Source organism: Leuciscus leuciscus, assembly GCF_965113295.1.
Source record: "Leuciscus leuciscus genome assembly, chromosome: 25".
NCBI classification, from domain to species: Eukaryota; Metazoa; Chordata; class Actinopteri; order Cypriniformes; family Leuciscidae; genus Leuciscus; species Leuciscus leuciscus.
Window position 1 is genome coordinate 28266302 of NC_138724.1, and position 27645 is coordinate 28293946.

General features: G+C 36.1%; 1 protein-coding gene across 1 annotated transcript in view; it reads left to right on the plus strand.

Moving 5' to 3' along the window:
• kcnq1.2 (potassium voltage-gated channel, KQT-like subfamily, member 1.2) overlaps positions 1-27645 on the plus strand; it is a 153725-nt gene that overhangs the window by 6916 nt on the left and 119164 nt on the right. The window contains exons 3-9 of the mRNA XM_082160658.1: positions 14089-14179; positions 15509-15635; positions 16246-16324; positions 16425-16521; positions 18069-18209; positions 26224-26334; positions 27293-27388. Coding sequence (XP_082016784.1) covers positions 14089-14179; positions 15509-15635; positions 16246-16324; positions 16425-16521; positions 18069-18209; positions 26224-26334; positions 27293-27388 — 742 coding nt within the window. The remainder of the gene's footprint in view (positions 1-14088; positions 14180-15508; positions 15636-16245; positions 16325-16424; positions 16522-18068; positions 18210-26223; positions 26335-27292; positions 27389-27645) is intronic.

Sequence of the window (27645 nt, forward strand, 5' to 3'; positions counted from 1 at the left end):
AGGCACAGAGAAACTATATAGTTGGAATCAGTTTCAGAACAATTTTTTTTTTCCAGCTGATGAACAATAAAAACACTGACAGCCAATCAGAATCCATCCTGCATTTAAAGCGGCAGACGACAAAACTACAGCGCGCACTTATAATAAACAGAACATTATCGTTAGGGATGGACGATATATCGGCCACCATATCGGTATCGTCCGATATATGTTCATTTTTAATGTTATTGTTATCGGCCTGATATAAGAAAATTTCAGGAAATAAGCTACATAATATTATAATGAGAACATTATAATTGTGTGCTTGGGTCATGGCTTCTGTAATCAGGCTCTCGAAAAATATATAAACATTTGATTTAGATTTATCGGCCAATATATCGGTTATCAGCTTACAAATATTAAGAATTATCGGTTATCGGTATCGGCCACAATTTGCATATCGGTGCATCCCTAGTTATCGTGACAGTTATCGTTTTTGGTGTGACATGCCTTTACTTTACTTAGAGTCGGTCTCCATCCACTTTCATTCTATAGAAAAGAGCAGCATGAACATCTGGCTGAATATCAATTTTTTTTGTGTTCAGAAACTCAAGAATGAAAGTCACATGACAGTGATTAAAAATTTTTTTTTTTTTTTTTTCTAGGTGCACTATCCCTTTAAGAACTTTTTGTGTCTGACCCACTTTCTCAATGAATGAATTCCAAATTCAGGAGAATAATGAATGTTCAGATGTGGCTCTCTGCCCAGCGCGTTTGGCACGTATTAGTATTTTTCTTGAGCTTATCGCACAAGCATGTCATGACACAGCGATGGAAACTCTCTGGCGGCTTGCCTTCCTTCAGTGCTGTTTGCTTTGGTGGTCTGATAACCCCTCTCTCTCTCTCTCTCTCTCTCTCTCTCTCTCTCTCTCTCTCTCTCTCTCTCTCTCTCTCTCTCTCTCTGTGTGTAACTGAGTATCTAGAGTTGCAGTGGTGAACCTGATCTCAGCCTCTTACTAAATTAAACCCCACTGACTGATATTCTGTGCCGCTCCTTTAACTAACTCTTACTTGCCGATGGTTATCGATGCCAGGTTGTTCTCCGGCCGATCTGAACGCATCCGTTCTGACAGACTAATGACCTGTCTGGGTCCTCAGGTGGCCATGGAAAGGACATTGTTTAAAAAGAAATCCTGTCTGGGTTTTGAAATGAGACTCGGACTACTGGAATCTATTACTGTACTTTGACTGTATTGTAAACCATTTTTATTGCTCTTTCATTGCTCAGTTCACAGTTTTGTTACATTGAGGTGTCAGGTTTGACTTTATCTTTTGAAATTACTTGAGAAATTAAAACTTTTTTTGTTAGAGCTTTTAAGCTATAGAATTAATGTGGAAAGCTGCTTAGAATTTGATGAGACATGTTTGAGTTCACATTGAGATCTTAGACTTTTGATCGCAAACTCTTACTGTTTTTTTATTTCTTCTCAGGAGAAACATCTGAGAATCAGCGTTATTTTAGGGTCACTATATTAACTATATTATTATAGTTTTTATTAATATTTTGAATTCGTTTTTATTTGTATAATTAGATTTTTCATTTAAATATTCAGTTAAAGTTTAGTTGTTTTTGTCATTTTTAGTAATACATGTTATAGTAATACATTTTATTTATGTAAGTTAAACTAAAATAAATTTGTTTAATTTAATTGATTATATTTTGTATTTAATAAAAAAAAAACTTTTGTAATTTTTTAAATAAAAAAAATACTTTTTAGGTTTAATTTATTTTTTATTTCAGTATTAATTTGAGTTTTTATTTATTTATTGTTAGCAATCTTAATGACTTAACTTAAACTTATTTAGTTGCCAAGGCAAAATGTTTATTTTTCGTTTGGTTTACGTTTTTCATCTAATATTTATTTTATTTCAGCTTCATTTCAATTAACATAAGAGTTTTTGTTTTAGTTTAGTTTACAATAATGAAGTTACACTAAATTAAAAATATTGTATTTGATTTTTTATTGAATAAATTTAATGTAATATTTTTTATTTTTTTATTTCAAGTGACAACTACTTTTTAATTTTTTATAGTTTTAGTTAACTATAATAACTATAATATGTCTCTGTTTAATCACACGGTTGTCTCTGAGAAAAAAAAGATATTGAATTATTTTTTCCTGCTGGCTGCATCATTGCTTGGCCTTCATATTTTCAAACGTATTCCTGTTTGTGCCGAAGGCTATAATTTGTAAAAAGTGCGGAAGATAAAAACAGAGAGCACTGTTGCATTATGGGAGATTTGCACATGGCCAGGTGCCTCTGATGAATCTTACGCAGTGATCCACATTTGCAGTGCACCATTTCGCCCTCTGAATTTGCTGCGCGACTGCAGACATTTGGATATTTATGTAATGCAGGGATGCAGCGTGTCTGTTAAATTCCCCTATAGCTCTAAGACACAAACACGCCACACTGAGACTCAATAAACATCAACATGCAACAGTCTTCACAATACATTTGGCTTCTTCTGTAATGTAATGTGATGTATTTAATGTGAGTGAAAGAGAATATTTAATGAGAAACAAAATATGCACATTTTGTTCTCCTCAGACATCCTGACCTCTGCTCTTTAAGATCTGTCTGATCTCTCTGTGTTTCAATTACAGCTCAGTGATCAGCTTAGTTATGATGGGACTATCAGAGACTCGTGCAGCTCAGCCCGGATAAGCTTCATCATTGATCCTTATGGGCCGAGAGAGGGGGATGGAGAGCTATAGGATCATCTCCGGTCGTAACGATTTCAGAAAGCAAATTTACTTTAGCATATCTTGTTGCTTGAACATGTGAGGCGCCCAAAAGGGTCAAATAAACAATTAATGAATCTTAAATACAGCCAAATAATGTTAGTCTGGATTTAGATCTGACTCTTTACACTCTTAAAAATCAAGGAATCTGAATGGAATCTTTGGGAAAAGGTTAAAATGTTCCTCACACTTATAAAAAGTTATTCTTTTTAGAACTTTTCACCGAAAGGTTCTTTTGGGGAACCAAAAATGGTTCTTCAATGGCATTGCTTTGGAAAAATTACCCCTTTTGGTACCTTGTTTCCATATCCCAATTTAGTATTTATAAACTCTGTGGTCATATCAGACATTGCTCGGTTTTTTGAGCATCTTTCCCAGCAGTTTTGTCTTAACCAATGGCGTGAGTTTGGGGCGGGACTATCTGTTTGACTGACCAATGACAGATGTGCAGAGTGTTCAGGAAAACTGTTTGAAACAGTGATTTATTTTTTGCAGTTCTGGTTGATGATACAACGGTCTATTCTACCATTTTAACCAATTATTCTCCAGAATAAAAATCATGTTTTGTTTTTTTTAAATCATCTGAAATGTGCTGCGACTTGTATTCCAAAGCGACTTATATAATGCAATTAACATCAAGCACACAAAATATGTGCAATTCGTGCCGAATGAGAGGTGCGTGAACCCAAGCTTATTTATTATTATGCCGATAGTTTCAGTTAATTTGTTTAGGCTTAACTCTATAGGGAATGCCACTATAATTTATGTTTGTTCCTGTTCTTTTATGAATATCGTTACATTTCAAATGATTTGTTGTAGAGTGAGGGGAACTAAAACACTTGTTTGTCATTTTGCACCATCAACCGGTCATTTTATTTTTATTCTTTCCGAATGTAATAATAAAATGTGACTTGTACACTGATGCGACTTTAATGTGTCTGTGAATATGGTATTTATTTCCTCATTTTGTGGCCATAGTTTTCCCATTGAGAGGAGAATTAATTGAGGTTAACATGAGATTAATCATTTTGTCCCAGTTGAGATCATAACCCATTGGTGATTTAATCCGCTCCGGACAGCTGGACCGCTATAGATGCAGGAATCATTCTGAACCATTTCCAACGTTAGATATCAAATATATACATAGCTTTGGTTATTTTTAGCTTCATCGATAATGATTGGTGCTCTACAAATTTGGCGAGGAGGGTTGGTGGTTTTGCTCACTTTAATTGTCTCAGGTTATTTGCATTTAGTGCGGTCTGTACTTACCGAACTGCGTTGTACGGAGACCAGTGTACCATTTCATGCTTAAGTTGAGCTGTTGACTGGATTACATTCATGTTCTCTTGTTTCCCTGTCAGGATCCTAAAACCACCTGGCATCAATAAGTAATCTCTGGTCAGAGCCGGGGTCAGGTGATGTTCATGAGCCGCTGGACTTCACAGCTCTGCATTTACCATCAGATATTTTGGTTTGTTTGTGTTGCTTTGGGTTGCACTAGACACATGGAGACATTTGCATATTATTATTATTCGCAGTGATTCTCAGTATATTTCTTGATTTATCCCTCTGATGCTCTTCGGTCACTTTTCAACGCAATATTTTATGTTTTGACTTAGTTTTTTACTTAATCATAATGGTTTGACACTTGGTGACTTTGGTGGCACTTGATATATGAACACATAAAAAAACTAAACAAAATCATTGACATGATTCAAAAAGGTTAAATGGTCCTAAAAAAAAGTTCTCACGGATCAAAAGTGAAATTAGTGGAAATAAATGGTAAAAATAAAAATAAAATAAAAAGACAGAATTTTTTTTGGGGGGGGGGTGCAATCTACAAATTATCCATGATTCATAAAAAAGCACACAGCAATGAAGGGGTTAATTGAAAAATAATAAGAAGAAATAGAACATAAATGTTTGGATTGTATTGTAAATATGGAATTATGGAAACAAATGGACCATAATTATTGCATACATATTAATTAGTACCATACAGTTCCCTCAAAATACAAAATCTAAAATATTATTGAACAAAATATTTAGTTTTTTACTGAAAATAAGTTACAACTTCAAATGAGGAGCACCAGAGAGTTTTTTTCTTTCTTCAAACCCATATGACTTACTTTCTTTGGGTAAACACATGGTTTGTATTATTCATATTTGTGCTGCACTGAAGAAAGAAGGTCATACGAGTTTGGAATGACAAGAGGGTCAGTAAATGATGGCAGAATTGTAATTTTTGGATGAACTGTCCTTTTAAGAAAGTTTTTTTTTTTTTTGCAGTATGCCAAATGTACTGTATATGTTGGCATAATCCACTACATCACCCTGCTAATGAGTGTTATTATCTTTGCTTAAGCTGATGTTTAGCTCAGATATGAGGAGCATGACTTCTGCCATGCCTCTGGGAAAAGGCCATCACCGGCTTTTCCTGGACAACCGGAAAGCCGTAATCGCTGTCAAATGGGTCGGCAGTGATACACCGATCGGTCCTCTGCTGCAACCTTACCGTCCAGTCATTTAAAGCCAGAATGGGGGGTCAACCTAGGACAAATTGCAACAGAAGCAAACTAAACTGATTTTGTATCCTCAATATGTCCTGAGTAACGGGAAAAAAAAATTATGGGAAAGTTTCGAAAAAGACCAAAATATACCCTATTCATACGCCTATTCATTCTTTTTCTCACGTGAATAGGGTAACATTTTTAACCTTTAGATATCACCATGAAAATTACTGAGTTGATTACTTGCATCAAGACAAACAGAAAATGTATTACAAGTTTTTTGAAACTCTTTTGTTAATGGTACATAATCTAATTGCGTATGTGCTAATTTGCATAAATACCACAACAGATCTAAACATTGGGTATAGCCAGGTGAAAATGTCTTGTTGAATCTTGTAAAACAGTAAAATACTTAATGTTAAGGTCTAAATGGAACCCATTTACGCTACCCATGAGCATTAATACATAGAGGCAGGAAGAAGTACTTTAGAAACCAGCCTTTATTAATTATTATTGCAGAGATGGGGTTTGAGGCTGGGTCCATGGGACAGTTTCTGGGGGTTCACTTTTTATTTATCTTCTGCATTCTCCTTACCCTTGTCTCCTGTTCTTCCCTCAGACTCGTCCCCCAGAAACAGTCCCACGGACCCAGCCCCAAACCCAATCTCTGCAATAACATAAAAATATGCCGCTTGATTAAATTAATGCTTTGTTTATTATATATAAGCTTGCAGGAAGTTTTAATGGTAGTTTTGATTTCTCATATCATAACCCCTTAAACAAGTCTTTTTTAACCTGGTGTTTTTGTTATGCAAAAATACCCACAAAAGGAAGCAAGATATAGCCAAACACGATGGTAACTGATATTTGATTTAAGCGAATGTACTGTGAATGATTTGTGACATTGTAGGTTGTTTGTTGCGCATTGAAGTTAATAAATGAGCTGATTTTGGGATCAGGCTCAGTAATGCACCAGCTGTTTTGTTTTAATCAGGTCTAGAGTATGTCCTTTCAAAAAGTCCTTCTTTTTTGGTATTATTTTTAACCAGTGACCGAGTTTGTCCCCAGCTCGCGCCTTTATTAGGTGCCGATGTGCCTTGACTTCTTAACGCAACGGGAGGTTGATTGAAAACGGCTCGTCTAAGGCTAGGCTCTGAGGTAAATGTTATTGTGTTTTGGACTGGGAATCTGGTTTGGATTTGGGATTTAATTTGGCTAAAGGCGATGTGTCTGCAGGGGTCCATGGGATTGACAGGAACATACCGTTGGATAGAGGCTAGACATCTGCACATAGAGACAATGATCCTCCTGTGAGAAACAACTATTGGGGCGTATAGGGTCATGCGGCCGAAGGTCAAACACAACAAGACCTTTCAGAAGAAGCACAGCTCCAGTCTAGGGTCAGTGTTGGTTTTCTAGCCCTAGTTTTTCTTAATTAGAATGCAGTGATTGGAAGAAAAATAAATGAATTATTGACTTCTGACACGGCGATGCAGGGATTTAAAAGAAAGCAGGATCGAGATCCAGCAGTATTTCTTAAATAGCAAAATCAAAAATCTCGAAAAACGCAAACAGATCAACCAATTAAAGTCCCCCTGCGGTCAATCATTTTAGCCCTTAAAACTCATCTTTGATCACCAAAATGACAAATTTAAAAGTTTTTTCATTGATATTCTTTTTTTCATGCCTTAACATATCTTGAATGTAACTCGACACCCTTGCCTCATTTAGTATACGGGGTTCTATGAATATGCAAATGAGCCCCGCCTCCACTCACTCACTCAGCTCAGAGATCCACTGGTTGACGATCACACGTTGATCTGATTGGTTACAAGGTAGTTTGTGACATCAGAAACACCAATGATTTCAAACAGATTTTGAGACTGTCTTTGGTTCACTGCAGTTTTAAGGTGAAAATACTCAGCAATGGTGTCGACTTATGAATTTACACATGGTTTGTGTTAAAGCATATTAAAAACCCCACATAGACATAGAAACAACATAAAAAACTTGATTTTCACCACAGGGGGACTTTAAACATTAAGACAATAACGGACAAACGGCAACTGAAACTGAAACTGAGGGCTATATATACAGAGAAACACCAGGGACTAAACAAGATATTTAATTAGAAACAGGTGTAACACATGAGGGCAAATCAACACTATGGCAACAGAAGAACAGAGACAAATGAAACTGAACTGGGAATAGTGCAAAACTAACTCAAACAAAGCTCAAACCCAAATAGTTACTTTTACATCATCAAAGTCTTAAAATTTGCATGACATTATTTGAAAAAAGTATGTTTATATACCTAAACAGTTCATCGTAACAATTCCCTGCTTCTGAACCTTTAGACGGATTTAAAAGGATATTCAGATTATGAAACATTATCACTCTTTTATGTATTGAGGCTCTTAATCCAAATTTGAGAAAATGAGGGAATCCATATTTGTTCCATTTGCGAGCGTCACGTCCTGCATTTCTGTTAATCCTGCTGTTGATGGTGCAATATCACAACATCTGGTCATTTCAGAAATGGATTAGAGGAGCATTCTCATCTGAGATCGCTTGTAAACTTCTTTTTAGGATATTTGCATAAGCTCAATATGTTCTAAAGCAGCAGTATGCACTTGATTTCTGAACATAATCGCTTTACATGAAAAGTGTTGAGAGTGTTTAGTGACACAAGTTTAAAAACTTTAGTCGTAATCTTAGCTTTCTAAATTCAAGCTTCAAACTCGGTGAATGTTTAAAAGCCACTACTTTCAATAATGCAGTGTCATTACAATTCGATTCCTTTTAGAGCAGAAATCTACTGGAAGCTTATAGTGTGGAAACTCATTAAAAGCAGAACCTTACAGTGCTGAATCATAAGGAGCAGAACCCAGAGTAAAATTGTTGAGAACGAAACCCTTTAGAGCCATATAGAAAGACGAAACCCTATAGAGTCATATAGAAGAACGAAACCCTATAGAGCCATATAGAAGAACGAAACCCTATAGAGTCATATAGAAGAACGAAACCCTATAGAGCCATATAGAAGAACGAAACCCTATAGAGCCATATAGAAGAACGAAACCCTATAGAGTCATATAGAAGAATGAAACCCTATAGAGCCATATAGAAGAACGAAACCCTATAGAGTCATATAGAAGAACGAAACTCTATAGAGCCATATAGAAGAACGAAAACCCTATAGAGCCATATAGAAGAACGAAACCCTATAGAGTCATATAGAAGAACAAAAACCCTATAGAGCCATATAGAAGAACGAAACCCTATAGAGCCATATAGAAGAACGAAAACCCTATAGAAGAATGAAAACCCTATAGAGCCATATAGAAGAACGAAACCCTATAGAGCCATATAGAAGAACGAAACCCTATAGAGCCATTTAGAAGAACGAAACCCTATAGAGTCATATAGAAGAACGAAACCCTATAGAGCCATACAGTATAGAAGAACGAAACCCTATAGAGCCATATAGAAGAACGGAACCCTATAGAGCCATATAGAAGAACGAAAACCCTATAGAAGAACGAAAACCCTAGAGCCATATAGAAGAACGAAAACCCTATAGAGCCATATAGAAGAACGAAACCCTATAGAGCCATACAGTATAGAAGAACGAAACCCTATAGAGCCATATAGAAGAACGAAACCCTATAGAGTCATATAGAGCAGAACCCTACAGTTTGGAACATTGTACTGCAGAACCCTGCATAGACTAAAACAGAACCCTGTAGAATAGAATTTTACTAAGAACCATACTCTATATAAGATTCCTCTTTCTGTAGTGTTCTGGTATAGTGGTTTATAGGGGTACTGTTCTACTGTATTTGGTTCCACTGCATAGCATTATGCTCTATAAGATTCCTCTCTATAGGGTTCTACTCTAAAAGGTTCCTCTATAAAGTTCTCTATTTTTCTAACAAAATTCTATAGGGTTTTATTTAAGTAACTCTGCAGTGTTAGAATATGTAGGGTTCCGATCTTTATGTATCAATTCTGCTCTATACGATTCCATTTTATGAGTCTCTGTTCTGCTATGTACGAATTGAACTTTGTAGTGGATCCTTATTGGGTAGAACCCTATAGAGTTGGAACTTTATAAAGAAACTGTATAAACTAAGAGGAACCTTATAGAGGAGAACTATGGAATGGAGCAGTATAGAGCACAATCTTAAAGAAGCTATACTTAAAGAAATGTATAGAACCATATAGAGCAGAACCATATAGAGTGGAACCTTATAGAGAGCAGAACACTGTACTCTACAGGCTGGAAGATTGTAGAGCAGAACATGGCTAAGCTACTAGAACAAACTCCTATAGAATAAAACTGTTAAAAGCAGAACTTTATAGTGAATGGGTAGAACTCTATAAAACTAAACCTTAAGAAGAATTTGTCTATATAAAGCAGACCACTATGTATTTAAAGAGAAAAATATATAGAACTCTAAAACCTTATAGAGCAGAACCGTATAAAATGAAACCTTACAGATCAGGGCCCTACAGACCAGAAGATTGTAGAGTAGAACCCAGCCAAGGCTAGAACAGATTAAATAGCAGAACATATGGAGCCGGGCCCTATAGAGAACAAACTTAGAGCAGAAAATATGTAGATCAGAAAACAGAATGAAAACATACGTATAGAGCAGAACTACTGAGTGGAACCCTATAAAGCGGAGTCGTATAGGTCAGAACCTTATAGATTGGAATCACGTAATGCAGAACCTGGCTAAGGCTAGAACGGACCCTTGAATAGAACTATATTAAAAACAGAACTTTATTGGGCAATGGAGCCTTATAGAACGAAATCTTACTGGGCTGAAATTGGTCATATAAATTAGAACCCTACAGTTTGGAACATTGTGGAATCAGCAGAACCATATAGAGCGGAACCTATAGAAACCTTGTAGAGCAGAACCCGACAGTGATCACTGTTAGAACCCGGAGACTGTAAAAAAAAATATGGACGTAGTGTCCGTGATGTCACCCGTAAGTTTCTGAAGGGCATTTTTGAAGCCCAAAGTGGGCGGAGCCGGCTGTCGCCTCTTGGCAGCGCGTCACTCCTGGATAACCGAAAATGGGCAAAGATACAGGATTAGCTGAGGTGACATGACGCTAACAGACAAACGCTAGTAGTGACATCAGCGGCAATCCACCTGTCACTCAAGTAGCCACGCCTGTCACGAACTGAGCCGTGACGTGCTCACAAGACAGCAGCCAGCGCTAACATTCAAGCTGTCTTGCCGCTATTCTCCATGTCATATCACTGTCATTGCCGTTCGCTGTTCTTTTACTGGTGCACTATTTACAATGTCATTTTACCACAGTTTGCCATAAATGCCAGCTAGCATGCAATGTTGTTTGGGGTGCAGGGAAAGGCCTACCAGCATTCTTAAATAGCAAATGTTTGTGCATGATCCCAAGCATATATTACACGAACTATACATTGTCATTTTATCGCCCATCTGTATTAACATCTTTTGGTATCAAGTAATGAAAGTATACACACTGGCTGTCAAACTTATTTATTTAGTTAAAGCTTTGTAATTACAACAATGTACACACTTAACCCACCACCGTCCCGATCTCCGGTTCAACTTCCTGGTTTCGCGGGGGGAAGCCGAGGGGATGTGCCACTGGGTTGAAATAGAGGGGTTTCGCGGGTGATGGGTGGGAGAAACCATTATTGCAGGGGTGTTTTTGTGTTTATTACTTGTATGGGTTTTTCTCTACAAATGTGATTTTGGTGGGGGAGAAACGTTTGGTATGTGTTTGTTTATTGGTTGTTTGCTTGTTTGATTTATTATTTAATTATTTTCATGTGATTACATGGATGATTGTTTTGTTAGCAATGGGGCAATCTAGTGGGTGGGGCTACGGCTAGTTTAAGGCTGTATTAGGCCCCATGGCTTGAGTAGCAGAAAGGCTGTGCAGAGAGAAAGATCTGTGGCATAGTAATGCTGGTTGGTAAAGTGTGCAGGGTCTTGAGAGACGTAGCCTGGCAACTTAATGCCTATTTATTTTCTTTATGAACAGTTTTTGTTTTGCATTTTTTTTTTGACTATCCTGACACTGTGAATATTTGCACGTCTTGAAAATATAAAGAAAAAAAAATAAACAAGAGGCTTTCTAGAAAACTTGCATCTTCCCTGACTCCGCCATCGGTCATTTTGCCACAACGCCCTTAATTATGCAGAAATTTAAGGCTTATATAATTTAAACGGATTAGTTATAAACAAATTAACCCTCCTCACAGTTGTCATGAAGGACAAAATTAGATATATAGACCAAAACCACTTTTTGCACCAGGCTGTAAACATGTTTTTTTCTGCTGTAAAGTTGGGCATTTTAACATGGGGGTCTATGGGATTGACTCTCTTTTGGAGCCTGTCTCTAGTGGCCAGTTGATGAATTGCAGTTTAAGTCACTTCCGTGTCGGACTCAAGAGAGAGAACCCTATAAAACTGAATTTTACAAAGAACTGAACCTTTAAACTGAATCTTATAGAACAGACCTACAGATCTGAATGTTTTGGTGTCTAACCAAGAAGAGCAGAGCATCTATAAGATCCAGACCCGCAGCTCAGGTGTCTCTCCAGTGAGATGTAGCTCATGTGATTTGATTGTGGTTTGTGTGCATCACGTTCAGGGGTCCACCATCTGGTGTTCTGCATCAGTGCGTGACCCTCAGTCAAAACACACTCGAGCCGAGCCGCTCCGAACACACCAGGTCAGCATACATCTGGACGTGACGCAACTCCCGAACTCCTTTGCTGCTTTATCTTTTGTATTACACGTGACATTTTGATCTCGGACTGCTGTGTGAGTCACATTGTGTGTTTGTCTTTTAGAGTTAGACGGAGAGTGTGTTTGAAAGGAAATGTGTGTTTATGCAAGTGTAATCTCTCATGTGGTTAAACTCTCTCCCATCTGTCTAGTGTGTGTGTGTGTGTGTGTGTGTGTGTGGGAATCCTTTTGAGTGTTTTGAGGCTCTTCTTACACACACTAACAATATTCTAGATTAAGAAACGGTGTTCAAAACCACGACTAGTCTGTGGGTTTTGTGAACGACTAGATTATTCTGTGTTAAGAGCGTCCTGTATAATGAGGCTCGGCTGTGTTTTGCTGGTGTGTTTTTCAAACAGTTTGGACTATTTTTAGCTTTATGTTTTAGCACATATAGCAGTGCAATAAAGAGGATGAATTTAAAAACTTTTGCAAAAAGTGTTTTAACAGCAGAATGGCACATGCAATAAAAGAAAATAAGAACAAGATGATAATGGATGGTGTTAAAGGGTTAGTTCACCCAAAAATGAAAATTCTGTCAGTAATTACTCACCCTCATGTTGTTCCAACCCCGTAAAACCTTCGTTCATCTTCGGAACACAAATTAAGATATTTTTGATGAAATCTGAGAGCTGGCTCACTCCTCCATAGGCTTCTAAGACACTATAACTTGCCGGCCCAGAAAATGCATTAAAGACATCGTTAATATAGTCCAAGTGACTCCAGTGGCTCAATCTTAAGTTTATAAAGCGACGAGAATACTTTTTGTGCGCAAAAAACAAACAAAAATAACGACTTTATTCCACTATTTTTTTCCTTCTCTCTGAGCCTCGAGTTTTTTCACCTAGTGTTTTAGCGCAGCGAGTCTGTGTTGTACGTCACACACATGACACACATGACCAGCGTCGGCCAATAGTGAGCCTACGCGGTGACGTACAACACAGACGCGCTACGCTAAAACATTACGTGAAAAAACTCGAGGCTCAGAGAGAAGGAAATAAATAGTGGAATAAAGTCGTTATTTTTGTTTGTTTTGCGCACAAAAAGTATTCTCGTCGCTTTATAAACTTAAGATTGAGCCACTGGAGTCACTTGGACTATATCAACGATCTCTTTAATACATTTTCTGGGCCAGCAAGTTATAGTGTCTTAGAAGCCTATGGAGGAGTGAGCCAGCTCTCAGATTTAATCAAAAATATCTTAATTTGTGTTCCGAAGATGAACGAAGGTCTTACGGGGTTGGAACAACATGAGGGTGAGTAATTACTGACAGAATTTTCATTTTTGGGTGAACTAACCCTTTAAAGACAAATAAGTCCAAGTAAATTTTATTTATACATCACTTTTCAGAATTGACATTGTTTCACAGCAACTTTACTGAGAAATATTGCTGGATTAATGTTTAAATGACATTAAGTCCTCATTGTGCAGTTCAATTAAGAAAATTGTCTTACTATATTTGTCTGTCTCAATTTGCGATCAATAATAATATTATAATATACTATAATATTTCTTGTGCATTTTTTTATGTGTGCAGCACAAAAATACAATTAGTGTGCAGCTTTTGGCTAATGTTACCCACAAGCCCTTGCATTAGAGGAGGAGCTTATGACGAGACTCTTTTCACTTTTCCAGTGGCAAAGAATGCATTTTTTTTTATTTAAGTTATATTGAATACTGTATATTAAAGTAATTAATTTAGTTAGATGCTAATGCAAATAGCATGAGACAAAAGGTTCTTTATTATTGCATTGACAAAGGTAGTTTGTTACAATACCAGCATACCGACCAGTGCATACTTTTATTATTTGCATGTGAATTGAGGTAAGCAGGGATCATAATATCAAAACCATTTCAGAGTATCTTAAAAATCGACCTGGAGTGATTTCGATGGGGATCAGATAGTGATGTGGTTTTTAATACTTTGTTGAAATCATTAAATGGAAAGAGATGCACGCGTGTGTAACGGCAGATCTCTCCTACTAATGTCCACAGGTTTCTCATGGTCCTAGTGTGTCTGATATTCAGTGTGCTGTCCACCATCGAGCATTATGCAGACTTCGCTTCAGGATTGCTCTTCTGGATGGTGAGTGTTTCACTAGATATCATCACTTCTTTAATTCTTTTATTGTGCTGCAAGTGACATTTCCAGGAGGCGAATGCAGTAACGTTTACTCCCACTGGATGGCAATGTCATATCTCAGTTGAGTTGATGTTGAGTTCACGGAAAGGGCTTGAAGGCTTGTTTTCCCAGGACCACATTAAACATAAGTGATTTAGCAGTTTGTATTTCTGTCAGCACACCCACACCTGTAGACACCTGCAGTGGGGCGGATCCCAGAGAAAACCCCGAGGCTTTGAACACCGTACAGACACACTTCATCAAACCAGCATTTAATGCATGTTTAATTACCCTGCCTGGATGACAGATTTTAGTGAGAGACATGAGTGAGTGTGTGTGTCTATTTATTCTGTGTGTGAGATAATCCCCAAAGATCCCTTTGAAATAGAGAGTTTTTGGCTCCAATCAAAAGTCAGAGATCTCGAATATGAACTAAAACATTCATTTTAATAGTTCTGGCAGCCAATCCTATTGTCAATCACTGTTGACTCATTTGTGCCTGTTTTTATTACTCCTAAAGAATATTAGTAGAAAAGTTTATCCCTAAATGAGACACATCTGTGAACTCCATTATGTCTTCAGCTAAGACAACTATTATTTTATTTTATTTAATTTTTTTACTTTATTTTTTTGGGTTACTTTTTTTTATTACTTTTTTTTACTTTTTTTTACTTTTTTTTACTTTTTTTTATTTAATTAATTTTTTTACTATTTGTTTTATAATAATTATTATACATTTTTTTTTACATTTTATTTATTATTATTATTTTATTTTTTTTATTTTTTTTATTTTTATTTTTTATTTTTTTTATTTTAGTTTTAATTACTCCAAAATGAATTTTAGTAGAAAAGCAACGTTGTCCCATAAATTAGACTTAACTAAGAACTCCATTATGTCTCCTGAGCTATAAAAAACAACAACACCTGCACAATGAAATAATCTCTGGATATTTTTGTGAGTAGGCTTGCATACAGTGAATGAATGTGAAATTACAGTTTTTTCCAATTGCTAACACACTAAACTGACACACACAGCACAGTTATTTATCTGACACACACACACACACACAGAGCAAAACAGTGTGTATGTTCTTGCCAGTAGACTAGTTATTGTTAGCACTCGTTTGACTTGTGTAAGCAAACTGCAGTCAGGCCACCCAGATCACCCAGAAACCCCTGAGTCTATCAGGGTCAAACTATTATCAGAGGTCAGAGCCCCATCTGGGACATCGTGTAGACACACACATATACGGTAATCATGCAGAGATCCACCTGTTTCTGTCTGCTTTGCAGGAGATCGTGCTGGTGGTGTTTTTCGGGACGGAGTACGTGGTCCGGCTGTGGTCGGCCGGCTGTCGGAGCAAATATGTGGGCATTAAAGGACGTCTGCGGTTCGTCAGGAAGCCCATCTCCATTATAGGTGGATGTTACCTAGAGTGGAATACTGGCACACTGCTTACTACAGTAGATGTGATATACTGCATACTGATTTTAAAAATAGCATGTGAAGCCGAACGTTATGTTGTTGTCACATGACCCCACTACATTGTACATTCTTACCTGTTTTTTAATCCAATGCTTTTTAAAACATCTGCAATTTTGACAGATTATATATATATATATATATTTTTTTTTTGTTGTTTTAGTTATTTTTGTGCTTCAAGTTAAACTAAATGAAAATGCGAAATGCTTCCTTGGCTGAAATAGCTGAAATAAAATAAGTTTTCATATTATATTCCAAGTAACAAAAATGTTTTAAATTTTTTTTATGGTTTTAGTTTATATATTTTAATAACCCGGAGTTTTATATTTTAAAACCCGGAGTTTTATTATTTTATATATAAAAAAATTATATATAAAAAAAAAAAGAAAAAAAAAGTTTTTTTTATTTAGTTTTTCTTTAACCATAATGTAATTTTTTTTCCGTTCCCTGAAAAAAAAAAAAAAAGCTCTTTATCTTTACTGAGATTATTCATAATTTCAGAAAGTTCTGTGTATGAATTTGACCTCCTCTTGTGCTCATGACACAGATCTGATAGTGGTCGTCGCTTCTGTCGTGGTTCTGAGCGTCGGGTCCAATGGGCAAGTGTTTGCCACGTCCGCAATCAGGTACAGAAATATCATCATACACATGTTTGATCAGAAGAACATCCAGCTGTGATCAGACTTCACTGATGTGTGCTGATTAATGCTCTGTGTATACTTGTAGAGGGATCCGTTTCCTTCAGATATTGCGTATGTTGCATGTGGACCGTCAGGGTGGAACATGGAGGCTTCTGGGATCAGTGGTTTTTATTCATCGACAGGTACGCTTGGTTTGCGCCATGACCGTAATTCTCGCGTTAATACTTTACAGTGCAATGAAACCCACTGATTTCATCAAACTGAGTTAATCAGCACACGTCTGGCGTAACCAGCCTCAGATTTTCTCTCCAAATATGGCCTCAGGAATTCACATCACGATAATCTAAGCTCCCGTTTCACTCATCTTAGGCTTTACGCTTTAAATCCAACGACTTCACGCTCACATTTTCTCAATCATTTCACCGTTGACGCACGTCTCATGAAAGGGCTGAAGTTCTCAGTGGATCAGGCATGATTAGGCTAATTCATTCAGCTCCCCGTGCGCCTTCACATGCAGTTTTGCCTTTTAAGGTCAGGTGCTTTTACACTCATGGCGTACGCCACGTCATCTACTCGAAACGAGAGTAAATGAGCAAACACCATACACTGTGCATCACACAAAATAAAACTAAACTGTGTTGTTATTAGTCATGAATATAGTATATATTGCACTAAAAAGTAGCAAAAAATCTATCAAAATGTTGGTTTTCGTATTGCAAAAAGAGGTGTGTATGTATATATATATATATATATATATATATTTTTTTTTTTTTTTTTATTCATATATATATATATATATATATATATATATATATATATATATATATATATAAAGTGATAGAAAAAAACGTCACCATTTATTCAAATATTATAAAAAATTTGTTAAAGATTTTGTAAGCATTTTGCATTGTGCTTTGAGTAAATTTTTTTATTTGTGATAATAACACAATGAAACATGTTAAATTGATGACATAATTTTTGGCCAGGCTGTCATACAAAGAAATTATGAACGCATGCAAAAAAAACATGAGAGAACCAACAAAATATTAATAACTGATTACGTTGTAGTCGATGTATGCTTTTCTCTGTGAGCTTTTTGTTTTTAAATGCATTTTATTCATAGTAAAATAAAACCTGTAGCTAGAGTTTGCCTTTTTTGGCAAAAAAAACAACAACCTTAACCAAGTTTATTCTGTTGTTTTTCCTTCATATTTAAAATATTTAAAAGATACAGAATATTTTCCACATATTTTAGTTGTTTAATCAAACTTGTCGGGTCATTGAAAACTATTACCTACACTATATATATGTAGTGTAATGCATAATAGAAAAAGAGATCAACATGCTATGCTATACATCTAAAATGATTAACTTTACTTTTCATTAATTTAATCAATATTAAACAGTCATTAATTTTACATTACATTTTTTTCATTTATATATTATTATTTTTCCCCCGTTTTTTTTTAGTTTTTGTTAATTGCATGCAGTTTATGTGGCATCATGTTCATTTAGAGTTTACATGGATCATATTTTTCACAAAGATGAATGGTGACCAGTAACTTCTAAGATCTTAGAACGTTCCTAAAATGTTCACGTAATGCTAAATACACTCCTTATTTACTTACATTATATATACGTTTTAACCTACAATCTTGATGTTGGAAATAGGTTCCATCTATGTTATTTATTAACTGTTATTTATTAACATTTATTAACTTCTTTTCAGGAGCTGATCACCACGCTGTACATCGGGTTCCTGGGTCTGATCTTCTCCTCATATTTTGTGTATCTGGCGGAGAAGGACGCGGTAGACGAGGAAGGGAAGACGGATTTCTCCAGCTACGCTGATGCACTATGGTGGGGCGTGGTGAGTTCATTCTTCTTCATCAGAGAGTGGAGTTACAGGAGTTGACAAGCGGAGATAAGACCAGGGCCAGTTGCATAAACACAGTCATATTGTGTCTTAAGAACTAGTCAAGGGTGTGTTTCCCGAAAGCATCGTTAGACAACTATGGTTGCAAATTCCGTCATTATCAGCAGTTCAATGAGTCAGTGTTTCCCGAAAACATCGTTCCAACAAACATTCGCAAACAGCATCACAGAGTTGTGTGTCTGGAAGGACGGCTCTCGAGCTGTGGTTAGAAGCAGTTTCTAGTTTGCATGACATGTGGACTCAATATATCCTTAACTTGAGCAAAATAATCAAGCTGACATTCAGTACAACCTGTGTCTTTTATTTAGAATACATATAAATGTCATTTACGTCTTTTAGTTTGTCAAGAGCTTAGTTTTTGAAGAGTGTGCATTTGCGTATGTACTCTAGTGTAAGAACGAGCCTATGATTGAATCTGGAAATAAAGCAAAATAACTGAGAGAAAAAAGCCACGTCCGTAATTTATAGCTAAACATCAAGCATTAATTCAATCTCAACAGATTCATTAAAAGTAGTTATTACTCCAGCACATGCATGACATCATTAACACTAGAAGTGCCAGAATTCCATAACTACTAGAACTGCCGCAAGCGGTCATTTTGACCGCTAGATTCCAAACTCTATATCTTTAATGATAAATACCCAATTGAGAGATTAATGCATTTATTGTATTAGGATATCTTTTAAAAACAAAACAACACCAAACTGTACATTTAAACAAGTTTAATTATACATTTATAAATAAATAATATCCGTATATGTCCTGAACAAAATGACGGAGTAGCCTATGTTTTCATGTTTCCACTGTTCGATCGCGCCCGCGCCCACACACACACACACACACACACACCATATTCCAGCATTGCAATCTTGACATTGCAGCCTGTTCAATATAGCCATAATAAAATATAATAATAAAATAGTCAACCTAACATTTAAAAATTCTACTGCTCTGTTTATATAGTCAGTAGCCTAGTATAATTTGTACCATTTTGCGCATGTGAAGAGGATGATTTTTTCCGTCGATATTGGAACGTGAATGAAGTACAAAGCCTATAATAAAGAATAGTTTACCATCCAAATACATCGCAAATGTTGAAACATTTTGATTCTAATTAGAGAGTTACGTGAACCTAACGCCGCTTACTTTCACTTTCGCTTATAAAGTATTTCATTTTGGCTTGTTTATAGTTATTTTTTCATTCTTGTTCTGTTCTGAATATCATTACATTTAAATGATTTGTTGTTGAATATGTTTTGTGTATTTTTTACCACATTTTACTGTTGTGTATATTTGTATAGCCTATAATAATACCGCGAAATTCAGTGCGGTCAATATGACCGTCTATGGCCGAAATAGGTAAATATGTTAATTTGGTTTTTTTGCCTTATGTGTAATTTATATGAAAAACATTTTAAATGAAAATACAGACACTTATAGGAAAAGTCAGGTACGAGCAGGATTTAATTTATTTTTTCAACAAAGTTATTGCAGATATAAAATTCCAAACGGTCAAAATGACCGCCATGGCACTTCTAGTGTTAAACAACGTGGTTGAACGACCAATTTGCGACAATATGGTTCGTGACTCGCTAGTTGATTTCTTCAACGATGCATCCGTACTGTGATAGTGAAGCGGCGAGTTACAGATCGACCAGCAGTTAACCGAGGGATAAGAGTCTTACTTTTCAGATTTAAATGAGACCAATTTACCTTTTTATGTAAATTACTTTAAAAAGTTATGACCGGACTTGAAGAGCAAAATTAGATGTCTAACTTGTAAGACTAGTCTGAGCAGTTTATGCAACCGACCACAGATTAGACTATTTTCCATTCTAAGAAAGCCTTGCTTGTCAAGCTATAGTTGGTTGGCACATGATACAAGACCGTAACATCAATCATTGTAGTTGTCTTCCATTCATCATTTGAGTAATTTGTGTTTTTTTTAATTAAAATCTAGAAACCGTCTTGCCCTCTGGAGATCTGGCATTATCTGTCTAATCTGCAGTTCATTTCATCATGACGTTCCTTGTCTGTCGAACAGAAGCGCTTTAGGAAGATCCTAGTAGATAACATCTCTTTTCAAGGTTGAATGTATCTCAGATATTTGTATTACATTTTCCCGCTTTCTCCACCATCTTTCATGATTCATGACACTCTTCAAACTCTGGTGTTTTGTTTTTTTAAAGATTTTTTTACTTCATTGGAATGGTATGAAACTAAGTAAAGGTTTTGGCACTTGCTGTGTGAACACACACACACACACACATACATACACACACACAAAAAAAAAATCATGGACATGATTGGAAAAGGTTGAACGTTCCTGAAAAAATATAGTCACATTTGTATTGTTCATGATCAAAAATTTGTGCATTGGAAATTACTGGGAGACGAATTTCCTCTAGTGGAAGCGTTCGGTACTGCGCCTCAAACTAAATCTGACTGAAAGCTCATTTTTTTAGATATCAACCTCAAATTTAGAACACAGCTTGTTTAGATGTATGGCTTGATTTTTCTCACAGTTTTGGAATAAAGCATGTTTTGTGAAAAATATTTATTTCATATTGTGCATTTTTCATAACAATAAATGTAAAACTGTATAACTTTTCCCAAGTTTTGCTTTTTTAAACCTTTTTCACTTCAGCAATACTCTGCCAAGTCTGTGCTCCAAAGCATTCAAGACAGTTTAAGTTTAACATTTTCCAGTCCATGCTCAAAAAGTGAATAAATGGATTATAACTATTGCATAAATATAATTTAGTACCATAAAAATCCCCTAAAAATTCTAAATATTAAATAAAAAACATTATCGAACTAAAATATAGTACAATCATTTAATTAAAATAAAAAATCTGTCGTTTTTGTCCGTCACGTGAGCAGCACCAGAGGCTTTCCATTCCTCAAAAGGTTCATTTATAGTGGAAAAAGGTTCTTTAGATCATTCAGATGATCTCACACTAAGGAAAAAATGGTTCTTCTAATCAATAGCAATGCGAAAACCCCCTTTAGTGCCTTAGATTCTTATAAAGCGTAATTATTCTGCCTGTTGGATTCATATCAGGTGTGTACCTTAAAACTCTGCCTATTTAGGGAGTTCCCTTGGTTTTGAGCCTCAGTTTGGATTGGTTATGGGTGTAATATGTCAATGTTAGATGAACAGTAATGTCTCCAATAGCTTATATGTTGAGTTTCGGGGTCTTGCTTTGGGATGGTGAGAATGTTTATACCCACAACAGAAACCTGAGGCTCTAAAATGCCTGTGATTTTTTCTTTGTTGTGTCACATTGCAAACCACACAAGAAAAGAGGGTCATAAAACATCCAGCTCCAAATCAACCCACTCGAAAGGCCATTGGACTCGCTCCTGGATGAAGTTTCCAGTGCAGTTAATTAAAAAGCTGAATTTAGTGTGAACCGTAATGAGAAACCAATCGTACGCCTGTACGGGGAATCCGAGAGCTACAAAAGCTCGGCCAATGTACCTTTCACCTCTCGCTCAAAGAGCTTTCTCCTGCGCCGTAAAGTGTCGGATCCGTTAATTAAAGCTTTAATTGCAGAGGCTGTACCTCTCCGTGAAGAGGGTCAGAAAGTGTATGGCCACCCGTTGGCCCTCGAGTCGTGGACAAAAGCAGTTGTTTGTATGGAGGAGGAGGCATTGAGAAACCCTCGATGGGGGTCGTCTCGCTTTTGTCTACAAAACTTTAGATTGACGGGAGGAATTACGGATGGTGTCGACTTGAACTTGGAAAAGAAAATTGTTATATCTACACTCTTATAAAGAAAGGGTTCTATATGGAACCTTAAAGGGTTCCGTCAGGCTCTTCATATATGGAGCCTTTTAGGGGTTCCAATCATTTATGGATTTAGTTTGAATTAATTAATTTAGTTTGAATAAATTTTTTATTGTAATTAAGTGTCGTAAATTAAACAGCTCGTAAACATACTTTATCACTAGAAGAAAAAACACACACCATGAGTGTAATATGTAATAATATAAGACTTTTCGATTTATATAAAAAACGTGCTTTATTTACATATTAACTTTTGTCTCAGGTGTTTCTCCTTAAAGAAAAAACAACAGACACTAATGAGTTAATAATTAATCACCATACAGTACGAGTATAGTGCTGTAAAATGAATATGCATAGCATGTTGGGAACAAATTTGAGCAGTGTTTGAGATCTCTTCTGAAACTCTAGAGGAGATTACTGTGAACTTTTCATCAGGAGAAATGCAAGCGTTTCTCTTACTCCCATCTTATTGTAAAAGAGAAACAATCGAGACATTAAAGATCTTGTGTGTGTGTGTTTTTTTGGTAACACTTTATATTGATGGTCCCTTTTGAACATTCGGTCGACTATACGTAACATTACATGTGAACTTATTCCAACCCTAACCCTACCAGTCTACTAATACTCTACTAATACTCTACTAATACTCTAATGAGAGTTACTTAAAGAAATGCAATGTTACTTCTAGTCAACAGAATGTGTTAAAGGGACCATCAAAATAAAGTGAAACCGTTTTTTTTTTTTTTTTACGGGACAGGAGGAGAACCGTTTGGTTCCTCGTCTGTGTTTTTGTTTTCTGGAGTTGCAGGTGCAGACCACAGCTGGCGCGACACATCCAGAGCCGTATGATGAAGCCACATGAATCATAACCGCTCCTCGCTAACTTAACAAAGCTGCTGCTGTTTCCCCTGGCCTCTCGGTTCTTTTAAGAAAGGAGATGATGCATAATGAAAGTATTCAAATGTTTTTTTATTTTTTTTTTACGAGAAAGTTTGGAGAAGCCTAAAAGATGTAGTTTAGATCAGCAGTCAAGAATTTGGACACACTTTACTATACTAAGTATCTAAAGTCTAACACTTCCATTTAACATTAGTTAACATCAAGACTTGACATTAACACCCGCCAAATGTGTGTGTATTTCAGCAGTGGTGTTTAACGCAGTCACTCCTACTAGCAACGTTGGTGGGTTAATTTTATATGTAATACTGTATATACATTTTTCAATTGTAGTCTTATAGGGGCTGTTTAAACCTGGCCACTTCATGTGTTTTCTGATAGCTATCCGATCGTGAAAAGACCAGGTGTAAATGCCCTCCGAAACGCATTCAAGACGGATTTAAACCCGATCGCTCAAACCACATCAGGAGGAGGTCTGAGACGCTTTCCAGACCAAACTGGACAAGTGTAAATGCATCTGGTTGATGAAACCACATATGTAAATTTGACTCCTCCCAACAATGCTAAAAATAAAGGTGTGAGAGCGTGTTATGGGCTATATGTCATGTTATAGCCAGATATGATCCCCGCAGATGAGCAGCTGAGCATCTATTCATCAAGCAAACGCGCAAACTATCACAAATCATAGTGAAAGGAAGTCGCAGACGCTTAACACACAATCATCTTCATTAAAACAATCATCAATCAACAATCGACACACAATCATCTTCATTACAAGTAAAGAACTGAAATGATCTTACAGGGCTGTCTCCGCTCTCTCTCTGATGATCTTGATCAATAAAACGCAGCTCATCTGTTGATTTCGGTGACGTGAACTCTGTTAAATCTGCATATACGCGGGAACTGAAGATCGGATTTATATCCGTTAAGCAAAAACACATTTATGTGACCAGGAATCGTAAATGGAAGCGTTTGATAAATCAGTAGCTGTCCGATCAGTAAAAACGCATGAAGTGACCAGGTGTAAACAGGCCCTTAAAAATGCATCTGAAATAATAAACTAAGTGCAATTTAGTGTTGTCAAAAATATATATATATAAAAAAAAAAAATGTATGCATATCAATACTGAAAAATCTGAAACGCTTCCAATACTCGTATCCCGCAGAATAGATACACGATACCATCTGCGCTTTCTCTCTCTCTGACAGCGAGTTTCATTTGCTCCGGATCAATATTGCTGCGGTTACAGGGCTTACGTTTCGCCATGGGATTGCGCATATTGCGCATAATTTTACCCATTCAAAGTGCTTGGGTATGTATTATATCTTTATAATGCAAAGTGCATTATACAGAAAATTCAAAGATTTTGTGCTCACATTGCAAGTGCGCGCACATAAAGCCACCTCTCAGGACTAAATTGAGTTCTTTTTCGCTGCTTATTGCGCTTAAACATTCAAATACACACAAAATAATGTCAAAATGCCGGTCTTGGCGAGTCTTCATGTAATAAACACAGTCAGTGATGTTTTAAGTGAACGTAAACAGTTGAGAAAGTAAACGCATGTGTAACAGTGTAATGGATCAGTGCGTCAGCTCTTAAAGTGACAGTGACCTAATAAACCTGCTGCCAAATTATGAGATCATATTAAAAATATCTATATGGCAGTTTCTCCTCATGGTATTGATGTAAAAATTGTGGCCAGTGAAAATGCTGTAACTTTGGAAAACCACGAACCATTTATTATTCTTAGATAATGTTAATTTCAACATTTACTAATACTTTATTCAAATCAAATGTTGTATCCGTTATTATTTAATGAACCTGAGCTGACATGAACTAACAACGAATAATATTGATTAACAATGAAGCAATACATTTGTTGCAGTATTTATGAATGCATTGACTAACGTTAACTAATGGGACCTTGTGTTAAAGTATTACCATCTTCTTTAATGCATGAGATTAGTTTTGTATATGAATATAAATTGTAAATAGATTAAATGTGTCCAAACTTCTTGCGTATTTACAACTATAAAACAGATATATTTGGTTCTAGATGGTAATTGGTTAATACAGCATTCCTCTCACTCTGAAATATACACAATATGCTAGTAGCTATATTTCTCAAGTTGCTCTTAAGAAACCATATATCTTGATTTGAGAAAGAAGAGCAGTGTGCAGATAAATTTAGCAAGATTAAAGACAAGACGGGGGAAAAAACTAGAGCTGTAATCGCAGCCCACACACACGCAAACACACACACACACACACACACACACACACTGAGATGTTAGCTTTGGTTTTGCCACACACGTTGAACATCGACTGAACTCTGTGACTCAATAACTCGGCGTGAATTGGTTGGTTGGAGAATATTAGGGGTCCCGAAGTCTCACACAAACACACACTTGAATCCCGGTGACTGTGGACTCCCACTTGCCGTGGCCTTTGTGGTCTTTTGGATGTTCAGTGGTGGGATTAAACTCTCTCGCCACCCAGAGCACTTGTATGACGCCTCGTCCTACTTTAGCTCTTTTTGTCCGTCCTGAATGGAAAGACTGCAAACACACCTCGTCACCAGAAAGCCCTCTTGAACGGACTAGGCTTTCACGCGCTGCTACAGGCGTGTTTGTTTTCCTGCGTCGGATGAAACCCGACGTTTTGTGCAGGATTAGGGGAAAAACGAACCGAGCGTGAACTTCAACAGACGCCTTAGAAAATACTCACATATTCTTAAATGCGTCACGTCTGACGTTTCCACTGACCCTTTTTTTGTAATGTGATGTGTATTTGGTGTTTCCAAAATGTAAATAAACCATATTGTGTAGACATAATGTCTGGTCAAGATAGACATAAAAACTAGATTTTTAAATTTTGGATAGAAAACGAATGATTTTTGCCCATGCTAAACTAGCCACCAGGGGTTTGTAGGTTGCCAGAATATTGTAATTTGGTTGCCAGGATGTTCTGTGTGTGTTTTTAGCCCATTTATTTATGGTTGCTAAGTTTTTTAATGAGTTGCTATAGTATTATAGGAGCTAGGGTTTAACAGGGCATTTCTATGCAGTTGCAGAAGCATTCAAAGTGAATTTTTAGTGAATTTCAAGTTGTCCTGAATGTGGTGGTTGTATAGTCTGCTATAGTTGCTGGGGTGTTTTCCTACTGTCTCGTCTTTGTTGTTTTGTCCATTTTAGTACATCTTAGCAAACATCATTAAAGCTGATGACTGTGAATCCCAAACTGTTTTTCTCTTAGGTTACGGTGACTACGATAGGCTACGGAGACAAAGTCCCTCAGACGTGGATTGGGAAGGCCATCGCCTCCTGCTTTAGCGTGTTTGCGATCTCCTTCTTTGCTCTGCCTGCGGTAAACACACTGACTGCTCTCTTTCTCTTTTTTACACACACACACACATTCTCCGAGCTTGTCTGGTGCCCCGGGGCAGTGTTTTCCTATGGAGGCCCTCCAGTAATGGGGTCTGGGGTTAATGTGGTCCATTTAAGAGTGATAGGGCCTCCAGGGGCCTCAGGGGCCCGCGGTTCTCATGTTACACATTATATAACATGCATCTGCAACATTAGAATCGAACACAACTATGTCATTAAAAACATTTATTTGTATATAATAAATAAATACAACATTATGTAAATATAAATGATATAATTTAAAAATAATATATAATACATTTTATAAAAATTCAATAATAAAGTAATACAAATATAATTATATATATATATATATATATATATATATATATATACATTAATGTAAAATTAATTCATATAAAATTCCGTAGTTATAATAAAGTATCAATTCTATATAATTTAATTAATATATAATCAATCAATTAATAATACAATTAATTCTATAATAATTCTATAATACTGCTTCTATAATAAATTCTATCATAAATTCATAAAAGTATAAATTGTGTGTGTGTGTGTATATATATATATATATATATATATATATATAATTTTACTTTAATATATTATCAATAAATTAATAATAAAATAAATTATGTATTGCTTCTATAATAAATTCATAAAACTATAAATAATATATGTATACAATATACAACATGTATAATAAATTAATATAAAAATATGTAAAACTATATATCATTTTAATAAATTCTAATTGGTATAAAAGTCTATCAACATCATTCACAACATCATTCATGAATATCACATATAATTGTGCTTTTATTTTGTAACCGTACTATGGTAATGTTTAATTTAAAAAAATTTATGGTAAGTTTTTCCATTTATTTAATTTCTTTTGTAATAGCCAATTATATTAACTTATTTTCCTCTGTGTGCAGGGCATTCTGGGATCGGGCTTTGCTCTTAAAGTCCAGCAGAAACAGAGACAGAAGCATTTTAACCGGCAGATTCCCGCCGCAGCCTCTCTCATACAGGTGACAAACCACTTCTCATTCCTCGCTCACAACACGTTCAGTGAGCATTTCTCTCCTAATAAACTTTATAAAACGGTTAGTTCCAGTCCTTGATTCTGATTGGTCAATAAAAGCTGTGTTTTATTCACGATAAATGTATTCATGACCGCTTCACCCAACGGTTCTATGTATCACTACACAACACCCCTAGCAACCACTCTTAGCAACGTAAACACATGTTTGATCTCATTGATATTGTTCATTGAAGATTATAGAGT